This window comes from Rhinopithecus bieti, unplaced genomic scaffold (assembly GCF_001698545.2).
Source record: "Rhinopithecus bieti isolate Rb0 unplaced genomic scaffold, ASM169854v2 scaffold_9615, whole genome shotgun sequence".
Taxonomy (NCBI): Eukaryota; Metazoa; Chordata; class Mammalia; order Primates; family Cercopithecidae; genus Rhinopithecus; species Rhinopithecus bieti.
The window spans coordinates 1,611,887-1,631,668 of NW_016806325.1; the positions used below are offsets into that span (position 1 = coordinate 1,611,887).

The 19,782-nt window shown below is 35.1% G+C and overlaps 1 protein-coding gene across 1 annotated transcript in view; it reads right to left on the reverse strand.

The window, feature by feature from the left end:
* AHI1 (Abelson helper integration site 1) overlaps nt 1-19,782 on the reverse strand; it is a 228,776-nt gene that overhangs the window by 186,993 nt on the left and 22,001 nt on the right. Inside the window, 7 exon segments of the mRNA XM_017875481.1 lie at nt 1,573-1,668; nt 3,909-4,101; nt 5,708-5,927; nt 11,623-11,804; nt 14,327-14,362; nt 14,364-14,884; nt 16,104-16,157. Coding sequence (XP_017730970.1) covers nt 1,573-1,668; nt 3,909-4,101; nt 5,708-5,927; nt 11,623-11,804; nt 14,327-14,362; nt 14,364-14,884; nt 16,104-16,157 — 1,302 coding nt within the window.

A 19,782-nucleotide genomic window follows, 5' to 3' on the forward strand; every position in this document is an offset into this window, starting at 1 on the left:
GTTCACCAAAAAAAAAAAAAAAAAAAACCACAAGATGGCAATGTTTACTATGTGAAAGTGAACTTTTTTGCTTTTTTTTTAAAATGGCTTTTTTCTTTGCTCTAAATCAGTATCAAAGCTGGTATGGAAAAAGGCATAACAGATTTATATAAGGGTGATCACAGATAGTACACTGGACCAGGTGATGCCTAAGGCCACTCTCAATTACTTACTCACCACAGCCAACCTGGCGGCTATTCAGTCCTTTGACTGTAATACTTCTAAAACCTCTCTCTAACCCCCAATAAGGATTAAATGTTTCAACCGGATTTTCACGGCATCTGCTCTGTAGCACATAATAACGTAGGTAACAGGTCTGCATAGAAATTAAATTGGAGGGCAGGTATATAAAATGTCTAATTTATCTATGAATGTACTGTATTTAGCAGACTATCTCACATTTCATAGATCACATGTGTTGAATGAATGGATGCACAAATGAAAATGTTTTTATAAGATGGTACAAAATAGACTAATTACTCAAGACTTTTCATAATTTAAATTGATGTCTGAAGGAATAACAGATATTATAAAATTAAAATATCCTTTTTAAAAAGCATCAATCTGTATCTTTCATCTTTGCTGAAACATCCTCGTCAAAGACCTCCTAGTCAGAGCCACCCAGTCAAAGACAAATGTACAAAGACATTTTTTACCTAGACTACTGTAAGAATTTCCTGATTATCAAGTATCCACATTTGCTCCCTCTAGGATCTGTTCTCTGCATAACAGAGTATATATCTTTCTAAAACATAAATCAGATTATTTTATTGTTTTGTTTAAAATCCCATAGTGGCTTCCCATTGCTCTTTAAATTCTATAATGGCTTCCTCTAGCTATAATGACTGAGAAGACCTCATCATAATTAACATCCCATTGACCTTAGTAACCTCTTCATGCACCCTTAGTCTCTGTCCTCCAATCCTGGTGGCCTTTTTCTGATTTTCTGAATTAACCCTGCTCCTTCAAATATCAGGGATTTTGCATATATTGTACCCTCTACCATGGACCATCTCTTCCCCACTGGTGGCAGTGTATCTCTTCCTCAGGAATCCTTTCCCTGACCCCACAGTCCATCATCCATCCCGTACCTCTTTATGATACTTATAAAAATTTATAATTAAATGACAGATTGTGAAGTCAACTGTTTTATGTTCATGTTGCTGGAATATGAAGTCCAGCAGTTCAAAGATTTGTCATCTTTGTCCACTGACAAGAACAGTAGCTGGCACACAGAAAAGTCTTAATAAATATTTGTTGAATTGAATAAATGGCATGGCTGTTTGTGTCTTTTTTAATGCTACATCCTCAGAACCAAATGGTGTAACTGGCACATACTGTAACTGGCACACAAAAATTTATAAATATTTAAGAATCTGAATGATCATAACCTGAGCTTGAATTAATAACTCTTCATTCTTACAACCTTACCTTAGATTCTAATTCCTTATATGAAACCAAACTGACGTAGGAGAAAGTAGCCAACTACATTTGAAGACTATTTTAAAAGTGTTTAAAATGGTGAAAACATACCTTAAGAAATGCCCAGGCAATTTTCCGAAAGCCACATTCTTGGTTTTGAACCTCAGAATTATTCTTAATTTCATCCATGCTTAAGAAATCAAGAATCTGCAAATAAATTCACAGAAGACTAGGCTACCTAAAATTTAGTATTTTCTAATGGTATATTATTACAAATTTTAAAATCATTTGTATAGTACTTAAAACACTGACCTTTACAGGGAGTAAAACATTTTATCTCATTTCATTCACCTTAAAGTTAACTCATTCAATTAGGGAGGGTCCATTTTCTGACTACTTTATCTTTCATTCATAAATACTAAGATTTATTTCAAATCCAAGGCAAAGTGTTAATCACCTCAAATATAACCTAGGTACAAATACACTAGGCATAGAATTCTTAAGCTTTCATTGTTTTTTATGTATCAGAGCAGACTTCAAAGGATTGTTTAAAAAACTCACGACTCTATTTCTGGGTCTTTGTCTTGGATCACCTTCTTGAAGTTGAGGATTTTCTCTTTGGATATATGTTATAATTAGGCTTCTCAAGAGGATTTCTTCCATTCCTCTATCCTGTCTGGACATTAAAGCTCATGGATTTGCAAGCAACCTGCCACAGAGATTGTATTCTAGGTACTTATAAGAGGCTATCACTTCAAACTTACTGGTGCTTATTAAAAGCTCAGCTGCGAAAATGAGATCTTTATAGAAAAAATACTGCTTGAGAAATGATACAGACTCCATTCGTCTGTGTTTTTTGGATACCAAAATCTTTTTTACAGATATAATACATGCTCAGTGAAAACATAATATAAAAAATATATATATGCAAAGTAAAAACAACTTGTAATCCAGACCCATAGTTGGCCGCCATGTTAATGGTGGCTAAATCTTTTTCTGTGCATTCCTAAACATATGTATGGAACTACAAATCTAATAATGCTATTTCACAAATTATTTTCATATAACATGTAGTGAGTATCTCTTCATGTCAATACGTACACATGAATACCATAATGTTAATGACTGCCTACTATTCTTCCGTCACAAATACCATAAACTTAACAAAAATTATAACTTATTTAACCATATCTCTTACTGATCTAAATTTAGGCTATTTTATCTCCCTAAAATTTTTGCCATTATAAACAGTGTTGAAATAAATATCACTGCACACACATCTTTGTGGACTTGCCATGTTTTCCTTAAGATAAATACCTAGGAGTAAAATAATGGTTTTAAAGACTTGTGACAGACATTATCAAGTTGTCCTCAATAAACACCTAAAAACTGAGATCAAAAAGTAGTTGCATAGGCAATAACATATTATATGAAAACTTAAGAAGCAACCAAAAGTGTTTATAATACAACAATCTATCCGAAAATTATAACAAAAGACAAATTTTGAAGACAAGGAAAAAATTCCTTAAGGTAAAAATTATACCCATTGTCCAACAATAACAGCTTTATGTAAATCACACACAACATAATCACAAATGTAAATATTGGAATATTTGTATCATAAATACAGACAACCTGAAAGTGAAGGATCATAAAAACAAGTAATTCTAAAAAAAAAGAATCTTCAGCACTGGTTATGCCAAGTTACTTGCTGTTCCCATGCTAAACTTCTCCATCTAGCTTACGCTGGAAGGGGGGCTTTCTCTACTTTCCTTTGCTTATGGAGACAGAACACATGATAGAGAAAAGAAATGCGGTATTCTAGGTTCAAACTATCTCCAAACACATTTTTTTTATGCTTAAAATTTGAGTAACTTTGGAGAAATCACTTTTACCCCAAAACTCATTTTTAAGAAAATTATATAATAACTAGTCGGCTCAAAAGCCATCTATTCCATAAAGCTTTCACTGAGTTCTCTGACCCACCACTAACCCTTTACATATCAGAAGTTCTACATCATTTTTGGTAACATATGAAATTGCATTAATTAACTGATCTGTGTACATTTATTTATCCAGGTGGTACACATAATTCTTAGGGTGTCTGATACGGTTAAATGAGTTTACACTTTGTGAAATGGGTTAAAAATGGAGAAATACATTCATATAGAGTGGATTCATCACTTCAGTACAGTTAACAGTCACAGGGTTGTTGTAATTATTAAATGATACAAAGTAGGCAAAATAGTACTCACCAAATATGCTATCACTGCTTATAAAAGGGCATCTCACTTGTATTCCACAGCATTCTACAAACACTAAATCCTAGAGATTAAATTCTCACACTACTTTTTTTTGCATTATTGGACTACTAAAAATAATAGCTTATATCTGTGCTATTAAATATTAACTATCATTTAATTTGAATTGCTCCATTCAATTCATACCTCAAAGAACAGGATGACTTTAGGACTCTCATCAGAGCCTCGAAGCAAATAGGGAAAATTTTCATTAAATATAATTTGTTCTTCCCACTCTGGAAGTCTTGATTTTAATTGTTTAAAATCATATGGCTGGGTCATAATAGGAAGAATATAATCCACATTCTCTTTTTCATAGTAAGATGAAACACGCCGTTCACTGTCCAAAAAAAGATACTTCCATTAATGCAATTTTTATAATTTTGAGGTGAGAAAAAAAATATAGTGTATAAGGTGAGGCAACCAGAAATAATGAATTGCCACAATAATACAAAAGGAAAGATTATTTTGATGTCTACCTAGAAACTTACAAATTTTGTAAGACTTAAAAAAGTAACAGTCCATCTTACATTTGTGTACTATCAATCAGTTTCACGTGATTATTTTATTATAGAAATATAAAGTGAGAAGTATGATTATACCTTTGCCATACAAAGCTGGAATAAACTCCTTCAGAATTTTATAAGAGTTTATAATAAAATAGACATTGCCAGGCACGGTGGCTCACGCCTGTAACCCCAGCACTTTGGGAGGTTGAGGCAGGTGGACTGCTTGAGCTAAGGAGTTCGGGACCAGCCTGGGTAACATGGTGAAACCTCGTTTCTACAAAAAATAGAAAAGAAGTTAGCTGGGCATGGTGGCACAGGTCTGCAATCCCAGCTACTTGGGAATCTGAGGTGGGAGGATCACCTGAGCCCAGGGAGGTTGAGGCTATAGTAAGTTGTGATCGTGCCACTGCACTCCAGCCGGTGAGAGAGAGTGAGATCTTGTCTTAAAAAAAGAAAAAAGACATAAAATTGATTTTACATAAAAAAAAGGCACAAGACTGTAAAGCCCTTGAGCTGTTATATTTTCTTTGCATGCCCTAAGGCAAATGAATAAGTGAATGGGTTTTTTTTTTTTTTGGACAATATTCCTGTTTCCATTTCCCACCAGCTTTCCAAACAATTTTTTTTTTTTTAATTCTAGTATAAACATGTATTTCATTGTACTTTTCATTTGGGATTTCATAGCTAAGCATGCATTAGCTATAGAAGTAATCTTAGAAAAAACATTAAAGATTCATCTACCTTACTTGAGGCCCAGATAACATTACTTTCAAAAGAAAAATATGAGGTTGGACAATTAAAGCATTTACAAATGCAATATAAAATATTTACAATGCAATTTTATGTCATAAATTCTGTCTAGTAAGCTGGTAGAAGCTCTCTACCACTTAAAATGAATTATTCCCTTCCACTTAAAAGTAATCACTGAGTCAGACATGGTGGTCCATGCCTGTAATCCCAGCACTTTGGGAGGCTGAGGCAGGCAGATTGCCTGAGGTCAGGAGTTCGAGATCAGCCTGGCCAAACTCCGCCTCCACTAAAAATACAAAAATTACCCAGGTGTGGTGGCGGGCACCTGCAATCCCAGCTACTCAGGAGGCTGAGGCAGGAGAATTGCTTGAACTTGGGAGGCAGAGGTTGCAGTGAGCCAATTGAGTTGCCATTGCACCACTGCATTCCAGTCTGGGTAACAAAGCAAGACCCCATCCCCCAACAAAAAAAAAAAGAAAAGTAATTACTGAATTCTATGTTCTCCATTTCTTCTACAACATTCTGATCAACGTTAATGATTGATGAACACCTACAACTAGTAGACTATTCTCTAATACAAATCCTAACTCCATTCCCACTGACTTTCAAATACCAATGGCAGAAAAAAGACTTCTACTGCAGACAGTTTCAGTTTCAAGAATTAGCTGTGGAATTAAAAAAAATTACCTATCATCTTTCTTGACATGTTGACCAGTATGTTCATCAACCACATGAATTTTTACCATTGGGTGAGAAATCATAAAATCTGACTTAAGTCTATCAGTTCGGTGAATGTAAACTCCCAGGACAAGGTCATCATCAAGCAAACATTCGGGATAGACTGGGCTATCTCGGCTTGTTATTTCATGAACACCATCACCATCAACATCTTTGTTATCATCTGTAACTACATGCATGGAAAAAAAAAATCAATGTTATAATTAGTTGTTCCCACAGTTGTATTTACATATAACCTAATCTTTAAGATCTATGATGATTTCACTTTGTTAACAAAGGAACTTCAAGGGGAAAGAAAGAAAAAGCCAGACAACAGCAAACCATAGTCTGAAAGTAAAATACTACATTTGCTAATGCATTAAAAATAAAGTGAGAAATCCTTGTTTATATTTTCCTAATAAGTAGGAGAAATACAAAAGAAAAAAAAAGAGAGTCAAAGTCAGAAAAGTAACTATATCTAGGTATTTTGTAAGTGGAATATACATGACTCAACTAGAATTTCTACCTCTGGGTAGGATGCAGTAGGATGCAGCAGGTAAACACTTTGGGTAACAACTGGAAAGAGCCAAATAAATTACAAATATCTTATTTTAAATTTTAAAGGCATCAGAAAGTACAGAAACAAGGTATACTAGACAGATTAAAATTCCAGAAAGGGAGAATCAGTCAGAGGTCAGCTGATGGACTGGCAGCTGCTTCTGTCTCTGGGGACATTTGCTGATTCAGGGTGTGAGCTGAAGATCAGTTTGGCTTAAGCAGAAGGTCACTGCCAGGAGAATGAGAAATCAGCAACACTTTCAGTCATTCCACAGGACTAAAATGATAAAACTGGAGATTTGAGAAGCCTCAAACATGACCAGTTTTTCTCACAAAACTGAATTCTGATGCTATAGAGAAGCTGGAGAGGTAGTGAAATCTCCCAGGCTTGTGGTGCTAGCAGACCAGGATCTGCCACGGGAAGGGGACCAAAACAAAACAGGCAAAGATGAAGCCCTGGAGGGTGTGGTCAATTTACATTGAGGACCAAGAGCCACTTTTCACCTGGGGTCATCTACCAATTCTGGTCACAGATCTAGGTTGATAATCCAGGTGCGATTTCTGGCAGAAGGTTGCTACTGAGGGACAGAGAAACCAGCAGAGATTTCGGCATGCATGGCAGCAAGAGGGACAAAAAGACAGAGGATACCTGAAGGATGTCTAACATATAGCCAGTCTCCCGCTTAAAAGAATTTGCCAAATTTTGAAGTGGCAAATGGCAAGTGGAAAAGCACTGAAGGACTAAACTGAAACTCCCATCGTATTTTAGGGCTAAAAAATTATTTAGGACTATGAATTATTAGAGATAAAGAAGGGCACTGCATAATGATAAAAGTGATAACTTGATAAGAGATACAAGAAAAACAAAATCAGAGTGGAAATGTTAATACCTCTCTCAACAGCTGACAGAATAAGTAGACCAAAAAAACTAAGAAGAACTGAGCACAATTAAACTTGACCTAACTGACATACAAAGGACACTGCACTCAACATTAGAAACTGCATTCTTTTCAAGTGAGCATGGAATATTTACCAAATCTGACCATAAAATGGTCATTAAAAAACGCCTCGATAAACTCAGAGGATTGAAATCATTCATAATGTTATCTGCAACAATAGAAGACAGAAACCAATAAAAGATAACTAGAAAAGCATCTGCTGCCTGAAACTAAGCAACATACTTCTAAATAATGCATGATCAATTAAAACGGAAATTAGAAAATATTTTCTGTTAAATCATAATAAAAAGACACAATATTAACAATTTTGGAGATGCAGGTAAAGTAGTATTTTGATGGAAATTTAGTCTTAAATGCATAAAAAAGAAGACTGAAATTTTTCTTATAAAATCCGATTTATAAAGTTAGAAATAAGTAGCAAATCAAACTTGAATAAGTACAAAGGAAAATAATATAGTTACAAGGAAAAACTACTAAAATAATACATAAATTTACAATAGAGAAAATCAAAGCTAAAGGTTTTTGAAAAGACTCATAAACTTAAAATCCTAAGACTGATCAAGAATTTGAGAGAAAACAAATTGCCAATCCCATGAATGAAAAAATGGGACAGCCTTTCAGATGCTACAGAAATGAAAATTTGAAAATTTGGATCAAAAACTACAGTCTATCAAATAGCTGAGAAAAGCTTTAAAAAAAGTGAAAAGACTGATAAGAAACTAAATCTTGATCTGTACCAAGACAAGCAAAATTATAAGGCATAAGGACTGAAAAAGAAGCAATAAAACTATCATTATTAACAGATTACATGATTGTATATGTAGAAAAATCAAAACAATATAACAATAAACTCTGTTGGCCATGATGGCTCACACCTGTAATCCCAGTAATCTGGGAGGGTGAGGCAGGAGAATTGCTTGAGCCCAGGAGTTTGAGACTAGCCTGGAAAATGTAGTGAGACCTTGTCTCTACAAAAAATTAGCCGGGAATGGTGGTGCATGCCTGTAGTACCAGCTACTTAGAAGACTGAGGTGGGAGGATCCCTTGAGCCTGGCAAATGGAGGCTGCCGTAAGCTGAGATCATGCCACTGCACTCCAGCCTGAGTGACAGGCGAGAACCTGTCTCAAAAATAAATAAATAAATAAACTCTTGCAATAAGTGAATTTAGCAAATCAATAGATACAATGTTAAAAAAATGTAAATACATTTCTACACATATGTACCAGCAACAAACACAAAGCAAAAAAAAAATTTTTTTTGGAGACAGAATCTCGCTCTATCGCCCAGGCTGGAGTGCAGTGGCGCGATCTCAGCTCACTGCAAGCTCTGCCTCCCGAGTTCACACATTTTCCTGCCTCAGCCTCCCGAGTAGTTGGGATTACAGGTGCCCGACATCATGCCTGGCTAATTTTTTGTATTTTTAGTAGAGACGGGCTTTCATCGTGTTAGGCAGGATGGTCTTGATCGCCTGACCTCGTGATCCGCCCGCCTCAGCCTCCCAAAGCGCTGCGATTACAGGCGTGAGCCACCACGCCCAGCCAAAATCAAAAAAGTTTTAAATGCCATTTACAATATCATTAAGAAACATCAACTCCTAGGAATAAATCTAAGGAGAGATTCTGCTGAAATGTATATTACTGGGATATGTTAAAATAAGATGCAAATAAATGGAAGTGCATACCAAATTCATAGACTGAGAATCAATACTTTGTAAAAATGTCAAGTCTCTTTAGAGAGCTGTTATACTGTGAATCGCTATAGATTCATCCAGTCTAGATCAAAATCACAGCTTGCAAGACAGGATGGGTGTAGGAAGGAAGGAGAATTGAGAAGCTCTTCTAAAATCCATATAGAAATGCAAAGTAAAGAATAGCCTAGGCAATGCAGATGAAGAAGGAAAAAGCTAGAGTACAATACTAAATAGCAAGACCTATTAAAAAGCTACAGTATTTAGACATGGTGGTGTTGGTACAGACTGTCTACTGTAAAAGAATAGAGACTATAACAACTGATCCACACATGAACACAGTCATGTTATTTATGAGAAAAGTGACACTGCCACACAGAGGCAAAAAGACACTCTCTTCAGTAAATGGTACTGGATCAATTATAATATATATCTACACGAGAAAACGTATCTTGATCACTGCTTCCTAACAAACAAAAACCAATTTCAGATGAACTGCATATATAAATGTGAAAAGTAAAACAGAAACAGTAAAACTTAAAATAAAACTTTTAGAGAAACACCTTCAGAACTTGGGAAAGATTTCTTAAATCACAGAGAGCACTTACCATCAAAGAAAAAAACGCATAAACTGGACTATTCAAAAATTTCTGCTTTTCAAAAGACACCAATGAGAGAGAAATAAACTAGAGTAGGAAGACATTTGCAATATGTATGCATGTATGTATATATCTGAGAATAATCTCATATTGGAGTATATAAACTATCATTACAAATCAATTAGAAAAAGACAATACTGTTTTTTAAAAAATGCACAACTTGAATATATTTACAAATGTCAAAACCCAAGTAGTTAATAAACATGAAAACACTCAACTTCACTAGTTACCATGGATATAAAATTAAAGCCAAAATGAGTATCATATACATTCCTGAAGAATGAGGAATTTAGTCACTGCCAAGAATGACTAAAACTTTAAAAAACAGTATTATACGTTGGTAAAGATGTGGAGTGACTGCAACTCTCAAACACTGCGAGTGGGCAAACCAACATTCGAAACTGGAAGTAATTATTAAAGCAAAAAACATACATAATCTATGACAGTAACTCTACTCCTAAGATGCCCAAGATAAAGGTAAGCATGTGCTTACCAAATACATGACTGCAATGTGAATTACCATTTTACTTATAATTGCCTAAAACTAGAAACAACTCAAATGTCCATCAATAAAATAGGCCAATTAATTGTGGTATATTCACACAATGGATATCTAAATAATACAAAAACAGAATTAAGAATGAATAAGCTCAATTGTATGCAAGCAACAGTAGTATAAATCTTACAAAACTCACATTGAGTAAAAAAAAGCCAGGCACAAAGAGCACAGTATTTATCATTCTATTCATATTAAAGTATAAAAATAAGCAAAAATAAACTCTGTTAGATATCAAGGTAGTGGTTACTCCTATAGGGCAACTAAACGGCAAGGTGATTTTTCTGGGTGCTAATGATGTTCTGTTTCTTAAATCAGATAATGATTTTACAGGTATGTTCAGTTTGTGAAAAAACTTCAAAAATATGTATATAATGAGTATACTGTTTAGTGCTTTATATACAAACATTTAAAACAAATATACTGCTTAGTGCTTTTCTCTATATATATATATATACATATATTACGCTTCAACAAAAGATTTTTAAAATTTAATTACAGAAACCACAAAACATCACTTACATCCTCTGAGTAAGTACCATAAAATCTAAAACTGCCCATTTTGATCCCAATTTTTCGCCAAATTGAAACTGAAAGCCTAAAAAAGGATGTATAAGTAGAAAAGAATATGTAAAGAAAAATAAGAGAAAACAAACAAGAAAAGGAGAAGACAGAAAGCAACAATGGAAAGAGAAAGTTGAGAAAGGAAAGAGAAGTGGTATTAGGCTGAGGAATTGGGAAGATCCCATGTTTGACAGGATGCAGCCTTAACATCAGAAATGTTTATTGGCTGCTGACCATTTATAGCTTTCAACAACTGAGTCTTAACCATTTAAAGGATGTAAACTCAATGGTTTAAAGAAGAAATCCTCTATGCCACAATAGCAACTACAAAGTCACTATCATTTTAGAGTTGAATTTAAAGTATGTCAAGAATCAGAGAAGGTCAGGCATGGTGGCTCATGCCTGCAATCCCAGCATTTTGGGAGGCTGAGGCAGGTGGATCACTTGAGGTCATGAGTTCAAGATCAGCTTGGCCAACATGGTGAAACCCCCATCTCTACTAAAAATACAAAAAATAGCCGGGTATGGTGGCATGCGCCTGTCATCCCAGCTACTCAGGAGGCTGAGGCAGAAGGATCGCTTCAACCTGGGAGGTGGAGGTTACAATGAGCCAAGATCGTGTCACTGCATTCCAGACTGGGAGACAGAGCAAAACACCATCTCAAAAATAAAAAAATAAAAAGAATCAGAGAAGACTCAAGTGATACAAACTCATCACAGACAAACAGCTACAAATACATGTGTACTTTAATCTAGATGAATCGAAGAATAAGTACCACATACTCTGTATTGAATTATTTTCAAGTATACCCAACAGTTTTAGTTTTTAAGGGCTAAAATTCCTAGAATCAAGTTATTGCTACCAACGTACACAATTTTTCACTTAATTTGTATAACAAACCTGCTTTAGCCTTCTTTTTTGTTTTTTTTGGTTTAGGTTTTGTGTCATCTTGCATGCTGCCTTCTGTGTTTTGTTCCATTGAGCTTATTTCATCATCTTGATGAGAATCTGAAGAAACTGGTCTAACTGAAGATTCCTTCTTTTGTTCACCTTCAACTGTGTCACCAGAGATGGTCAATGTACTACAAATATAATCCAAGTATCAGCCATTGCAGATATATTGTTATAATAATTATTATTATTCATGATGCAACAGAGTGAACAGTAAATAGGAGCAAAGATAATCCTAAAATCACTACTATTTTTTCTTGAGATGCATATATTTTCCTACACACTAAAATGATTAGCTGTCAAATAGGTCTCATAGGTTGTAACTTCGCGAGGAGTTACATGATTCAACTAAAACTGAGCTCTAAACCCCAGGGGAAAGGAAATTGTATTAATATTTTATGAGCAATTGATCTCTCTGTACATAAGACTTATCGAAGCACGCCCACCCTGCTGCCAAGTAAATGACTGATCAACCAATTTTTAAATTACCTTATTTAAAAGTATAAAATGTATTCTAGGTTTGTTCAGTCTTCAAGAGGCTTCACAAGCACAACTTTTGATTTCTCTTTTTTCTTTTCTTTCTTTTTTTTTTTTACGACTGGGTCTCACTCTGTCACCCAAGTTGGAGTGCAGTGGTACAATCATAGCTCACTGCTGCCTCAACCTCCCAGGCTCCAGCAATCCTCCCACTTCTGCCTCCCAAATAGCTGGGACTACAGGCACATGCCACCATGCCTGGCTAATTTTTGTACTTTTTGTAGAGATGGAGTTTCACCATATTGCTCAGGCTGAGATTTCTAGGTAAAAATTAATTCCTTGTATTTTCTAGTGGTTGGTGAGTCACTACATTTTCAGAAGGCTATTACTAAAATTAAAATCTATATCACGCGAACTAGTAAATGGTAAGAAGTAGCAACCCAGAGGCATACTGAGTTTAAAGAAAAACCAACCTACTAACATTTTAATGTATCAAGTAAAAAAAAATCTGCATTTAAATAATAAAAAATTAATTTCCAATATATTTAGTCACCTTTCCAAAAAAACGGGTTGAGGAAAATAAGACTAGAGAAATATTTCAAATTAGTCATTCCAGAAAGCCATTCTATTTGATCACCAAACACTGTTCTTTAAGGAGAACAGCTACCCTTTGCACACCACTGTCATGTGTTATTTACAATTCATGAGCTAACCTTATTTCATGTTGACTATGGCTTACCAGTCTACCACAGAGGTGGTAGCTATAAGAAGGAAGATTTATAGTTTACTGTGGTAGGAAGCCTCTAAGATGGATCTTACTGATCCCCACCTCTTCATATTCATGTCTTTGTGTAATCCCCTTTCTTTTCAGTGTGGGCTGGACCTAATGACTTACTTCTAACAGACAGAATATGATAAAAGTAATGAATGCCACTTATAAGATTAGGTTCCAAAAAGACTGTGACTTCTGTCTTGCTCTCTCTCAGAGCCCTTGGTCTGGGGAAGCAAGTGGCCATATTGTGAGTAGACCACATGGAGGAAGTCCATGTGGCAAGGAACTGGTATACTTGGCCCAAAGCCAGTCAGGACCTGAGGCCTACCAACAGCCACATGAATGAGCTGAGAACTGGATCTTCTAAGGCCTTCTAACAGCTATGTCACTTGACAGATCCTCCCCAAGTCAAGGCTTGAGGTGATTTCAGTCCTGGCTAACATCCTGATTGCAACCTGTGATTGACAGAGACACCCAGCAAAGTCAGTCCCAGATTGCTGGCCCATAGAAACTATGAGACAATAAATGCTTGTCATCCTAAAAGCTGCTAAATTATGGGATAATCTCTTTAATGCATCAACAGATAATACACACTATCATGTCCCTGCAGCAACCTGGTTTGCCATATCTTTATTATCACTGGTCACCTAGCTTTTGAAAAGAGGGGAATTATTTTTGACGGAGCTTTTTAGGGGAAATTGATCCTGAATGCCAAGGAATAGTCACATATAGAATGTTCCCACCTCAAGCTGTTTCTCTAGAGGAGAACTGCAGGGGGGAACAAAGTTAATTATAGCAGTTAAAAAGCATTTTTATCTTATTGTTTTATCCAAGTAGAGAACACATATATATGTATATGTTCATTTAAACTCATACTCTATATACAAGTACATACATATATAAGCATCATAGAGAGAAAAAGATTAGAATACCAAATTGCCAACAGCGATTACCTTTGAATAGTTTTTCTACAATGAGCTAATGTTATTTGTGTAAGAAAAAAAGCTGTATTTATATATCCAAACAGGTATTTGTAACTCAAAAAAGGGGAAGTAATTAGGTTGCTATTACTTTGAAAGCAGATGTAAGTGAGTAGTTCAGGGTAGAGACAAGGTTCTGGCTCAGCCTCTTACTAGTTCTATACTTCAGTTGCCTCATCAGCAAGATAGGAAGAATATTACTTTTCCTCATAAGACTGTCGTAAGAAATAAATGAGTTAATTCTTGTAAAGGACCTAGTACATAGTAAGGTGCTACGTAAAAGCTAGGTGTTCTTATCTTAGTGGCAATGTCTCCAAATAAAAGCCTAAAAATTTTCTTTGTTAAACCACAGATAATATTCAAACCCTGAAAATAATAGAGTGTTTTTCTAAGAGGATATTTTACATTTATCAATGTAAAATACCTTGTTTCAGCTTTAGAGAAGACTGGAACTTTCTTTTCTTTTCTTTTTTTCACTGCTTGATTTGTCATCATGGAATAAAGTACCTGAGGGAAAGTAAGTCAACTGTTCTTTCAGTTTTTTTCTTATTTTCTTCTTAATCTCCTTTGCCATTTCTTCAGTTACATGGCGCTGATATGCTTGCATCAGTTCTTCGTCCCCTTCTAAATCATTCTCTTCTCTTCCCTCATTTGCTTTCTCACTTTTCTGATGATCAATGCCTGGCTGTGGCTTTGTATGAGCTTTCTGGTGTGTAGAATCAACTTCCTTCTCAGGAGTTTCCGGTTTCATGTCTTGTGTAGTCAACTGGGGCACCGTCTTTACCACCTTTTTATTTGGCTTTCCTTGTTTGTCTTCCTCTACACTAACATCATCATTAGGATTTTCAGTTGCTGACTGTGTGTTCCTCAATTTGTTTTTAGCGACTCTCATGGTCTTCTTCAGGTTGTTAGTGTTAGTAGCACTTACATCATCACTTGTAGTTTCTTTAATATGGGGAAGATTGCTTCTAACAGCGTCAGGCTAGGAAAAGAAGACATGATAACAAAGTTTCAGTTACGCATAGATTAGTTATATAAAGAAAAACCTAATAATTAATGTTTGACAATGTGGAATTATTGGGAGGATTATTTAGTTTTTCACCTGGACACAGTGATACTATTTTAGAACATTTGAGTACTCTCATAATTTATGCTTCCAGAATTTGATAAGCAATCTCTGAATGTAACTTCAGATGAAATGAGTTAATTGACATAGGAAAAAAGTACTTAAGGACCTTTAAGAAGTGAATTAATTGCTCAAATCTCAAATGCTATTTTCCTCATACATATTTTCCTCATGATATACACTCTAATATAATTAACAGATACTTGAGAAATTGCCAAAAGAGCCATTGAATTGACATTTCAGCTAACCCAATAGGAAATACACATGGGTCATTTATTTTGCTTCATAATTACACTGTAAAACCAAAAGTCTACAGCTCTAAGATCACCCTACACTAAATCTAAGTATATCACTAGAATGCTGCTAAATATTACATATTAAGTTAAATCCAGTGACAGACTAAGCACAATCTTGTACCTCTTTCCCCAATTAAAGTTATTTATAATGAGATATATTTTTAACAGAAAAAAATAAATAAGGATAAGAGTCAAGTAATATAAGAAGGAGGAGGGGATAAACTAGATAGACCAAAGGATGACCAATCAAGGAGCTGGGATGAACAGCTCTGCTTCCCATCTCCATTTGTGCTGACTTTCACCCATGGATTAAGCATGGCAGCAAAGAGAGAAACGGCAGTATGCTTCAGGTAGGTACAATTCCCATAAACTGCAGGGGCAGACCATGTTAAAAACAACCAACAAGGAACAGAACAGACGTTCTCAAATATAAAGATGGCTTGACAACGGAAAATTAACAAACACTAAAGGAAGGCAGCACAATGAAGGAAAGCCACCAAATCAAACACAATAAATAAATGAACACCAAAGGAAAATACATATCATAAATAAGAATTTTAAATAAGTATAATTAATATTAATAAAGAAATGCAAAAGCATACTGGACCAAGAAAACCCAACTGTTGATATCAAAATAAAATTCTGAATAATAGAAATAAAAGTTTAACAGATGTGTTGAAAACAGAATGGACAAAAACCATTGCTGACTGTATGTTCCTCAATTTGTTTTTAGTGACTCTCATGCTCTTCTTCAGGCTGTTAGTGTCAGCAGTACTTACATCATCACTTGTAGTTTCTTTAATACAGTGAGGATTGCTTCTAATAGTGTCAGGCTAAAAAAGAAGACATAATAACAAAGTTTCAGCTAAGCGTAGATTGGTTGTATAAAGAAAAACTCAATAATTAATGTTCAACAACGTGTAATTATTGGGAAGATTATTTAGTTTTTTACATGGACATAGTGATACTATTTTAGAGCACTTGCTGAGTACTCTCATAATTTATGCTTCCAGAATTTCATTAATAATCTCTGAATATAACTTCAGATTAACATTTTGGACTAACATTTTGGATTCATTTTGTCGTGCAGAATGTTACACTGTAATGTATGAATGTTACATGTTAACATTTGGTGCTACAAGATGAATCTAAAATCAAAATGGAGAAATGTGCCAGAAATGAATAAACTTAACAATACATACTGGAGTTTGACCTTTGAAACTCCCCATATTTTAAAAGTAGTTAAAAAATATCCAATGTATATAAAAGGTGATTTTAAAATGCTGAAAGAACTAGTTTCCCAATACATATCTAAAATCTTACCATCTCTAAGACTCTTTTGCTCACCTAAAATATGTTTCCAAATTCTATCTGTTCTTTGAGGGGAAATTATGATGCCATAGGCTCCAAAAAAAACTTCACCAATCAAATCTAATAAAAATAACATCTCTCTTTTAAAAAAAAGTTTATTTTCACATGTTCTGTTTTAGAAGCAATATTTAATTTTAAATTGTAAAAATAAATAAATTAATAAGAAAAAAACCCACAAAATACACACACACACACACAAAACCCAAAGCTAGCAGAAGACAAGAAATAGCCAAGATCAGAGCAGAAATGAAGGATACAGAGACACAAAAAACTCTTCAAAAAATCAATGAGGCTGGGCATGCTGGCTCACGCCTGTAATCCCAGCAGTTTGGGAGGCTGAGGCAGGTGGATCACATGAGGTCAGGAGTTCGAGATCAGCCTGGCCAACATGGTGAAACCCCATCTCTATCAAAAATACAAAAATTAGCCAGGCATGATGGTGCACACCTGTAATCTCAGCTACTTGGGAGGTTGAGACATAAGAATCACTTTAGAATCAAAGAGACACAATAAAAAATGATACAGGGGATATCCCTATTGACCCCACAGAAATGCAGACAACCATCAGAGAATACTATAAACACCTCTATGCAAATAAACTAGAAAAACTAGAAGAAATGGATAAATTGCTGGACACATACACCCTCCCAACACTGAACCAGGAAGAAGTTGAATCCCTGAATAGACTAATATACAAGTTCTGAAACTGAGGCAGTAATAAATAGCCTACAAACAACCAATCAAAAAAAGCCCAGGACCAGATGGATTTACAGCTGAATTCTACCAGAGGTACAAAACGGAACAGGTACCATTTCTACTGAAACTATTTCAAACAATTGAAAAGGAGGAGTTACTTCCTAACTAATTTTATGAGGCCAGCATCATCCTGATACCAAAACCTGGCAGAGACACAATAAAGAAAGAAAAAAACGTTAAGGCCAATATCCCTGATGAACATCGATGCAAAAATCCTCAATAAAATACTGGGAACCAAATCCAGCAGCACATCAAAAAACTTATCCACCACCATCAAGTCGGCTTCATCCACGGGATGCAAGGCTGGTTCAACACACGCAAATCAATAAACACAATTCATCACATGAACAGAACTAAAGACAAAAACCATATGATTATCTTAATAGACACAGGAAAAGGTCTTCGATAAAATTCAACATTCAATAAACAAGGTACTTACGGGAACATACTTCAAAATAAGAGCCATTTATGACAAATCCACAGCCATACCGCCCAAAGTAATTTATAGATCCTATGCTATTCTTATTAAATTACCATTGACGTTCTTCACAGAATTAGAAAAAACTACTTTAAAATTCATACGGAAACAAAAAAGAGCCTATATAGCCAAGACAATCCTAAACAAAAAGAACAAAGCTGGAGACATCATACCACCTGACTTCAAACTATACTGGAATAACCAAAACAGCATGGTACAGATACAAAAACAGACATATAGACCAATGGAACAGAAATAAGACATCAGAAATAAGGCTACACATCAACCATCTTATATTTGACAAACCTGACAAAAACAAGCAATAGGGAAAGGATTCCCTATTTAAAAGTGGTGCTGGGAAAACTGGCTAGCCACATGCAGAACATTGAAACTGGACCCCTGCCTCACACCTTACACAAAAATTAACTCAACATAGATTCAACACTTAAATGTAAAACCCAGAACTATGAAAACCCTAGAAGAAAATCTAGGCAATACGATTCAGGACATAGGCACAGGCAAAGATTTCATAACAAAAAATGTCAACAGCAACTGCAATAAAAGCAAAAATTGGCAAATGGGATCTAATAAAAGAGCTTCTGCACAGCAAAAGAAACTATCATCAGAGTGAACAGACAACCTCCAGAATGGGAGAAAATTCTTGTAATCTATCCATCTGACAAAGGTCTAATATCTAGTACCTACAAGGAACTTAAACAAATTTATAACAAAAAAACAAACAACCCCATCAAAAAGTGGGCAAAGGACATGAATACACACTTCTCAAAAGAAGACATTCATGTGGCCAACAAACATGATAAAAAGGTCAACATCACCGATGGTTAGAGAAATGCAAATCAAAACCACAATGAGATACCATCTCACACCAGTCAGAATGGCAATTATTAAAAAGTCAAGAAACAACAGACGCTGGTGAAGCTATGGAAAAATAGGAATGCTTTTACACTGTTGGTGGTGTTAGTTCAACCACTGTGGAAGACACTGTGGCAATTCCTCAAAGACCTAGAACCAGAATTACTATTGGATCCAGCAATCCCATTACTAGGCATATACCCAAAGGAATATAAATCATTCTATTATAAAGATACACGCGTGCATATGTTCACCAAAGCACTGTTCACAATAGCAAAGACATGGAATCAACCCAAATGTTCATGGATGATAGACTGGATAAAGAAAATGTGGTACATACACACCAAGGAATACTAATCAGTCATAAAAAGGAAAGAGATCATGTAGGGACATGGATAAAAGGCAGGAACAGAAAACCAAACACTGCATGTTATCACTTCCAAGTGGGAGCTGAACAGTGAGAACACATGGACACAGGGAGAGGAAAACAAACACTGGGACCTGACAGGGAATCTGGGGGAGGGAGGGCATCAGGATAAAAAGCTAATGCATATGTGGCTTAATACCTAGGTGACAGTTTGATAGGTTTGTTACCTATGTAACAAACTTGCAAATCCTACACATGTATCTCGGAATATAAAATAACATTTTTAAAAATTGCTATTTTTTTCAGAATGTTCTTTTTCTATGACTTCATTCATACCTCAATAACCTTGAATTTCCATTATGTTAAAATGGGGCATATGCAAATTTTATTACTACTTTTCAGTGAGTACCAATAATGTAGCACCGATATATACAAATTGTGAGTATACTCCTGAAGGAAATAATTAGAAAAAGACCTAATCAAGAATTAGAAAGAGAAGAAAGATTTAGTCTCAAGGAAAAAAAATTTTTTTTTTAAATTTTTTTTTTTATTATACTTTAAGTTCTAGGGTACATGTGCATAACGTGCAGGTTTGTTACATATGTATACTTGG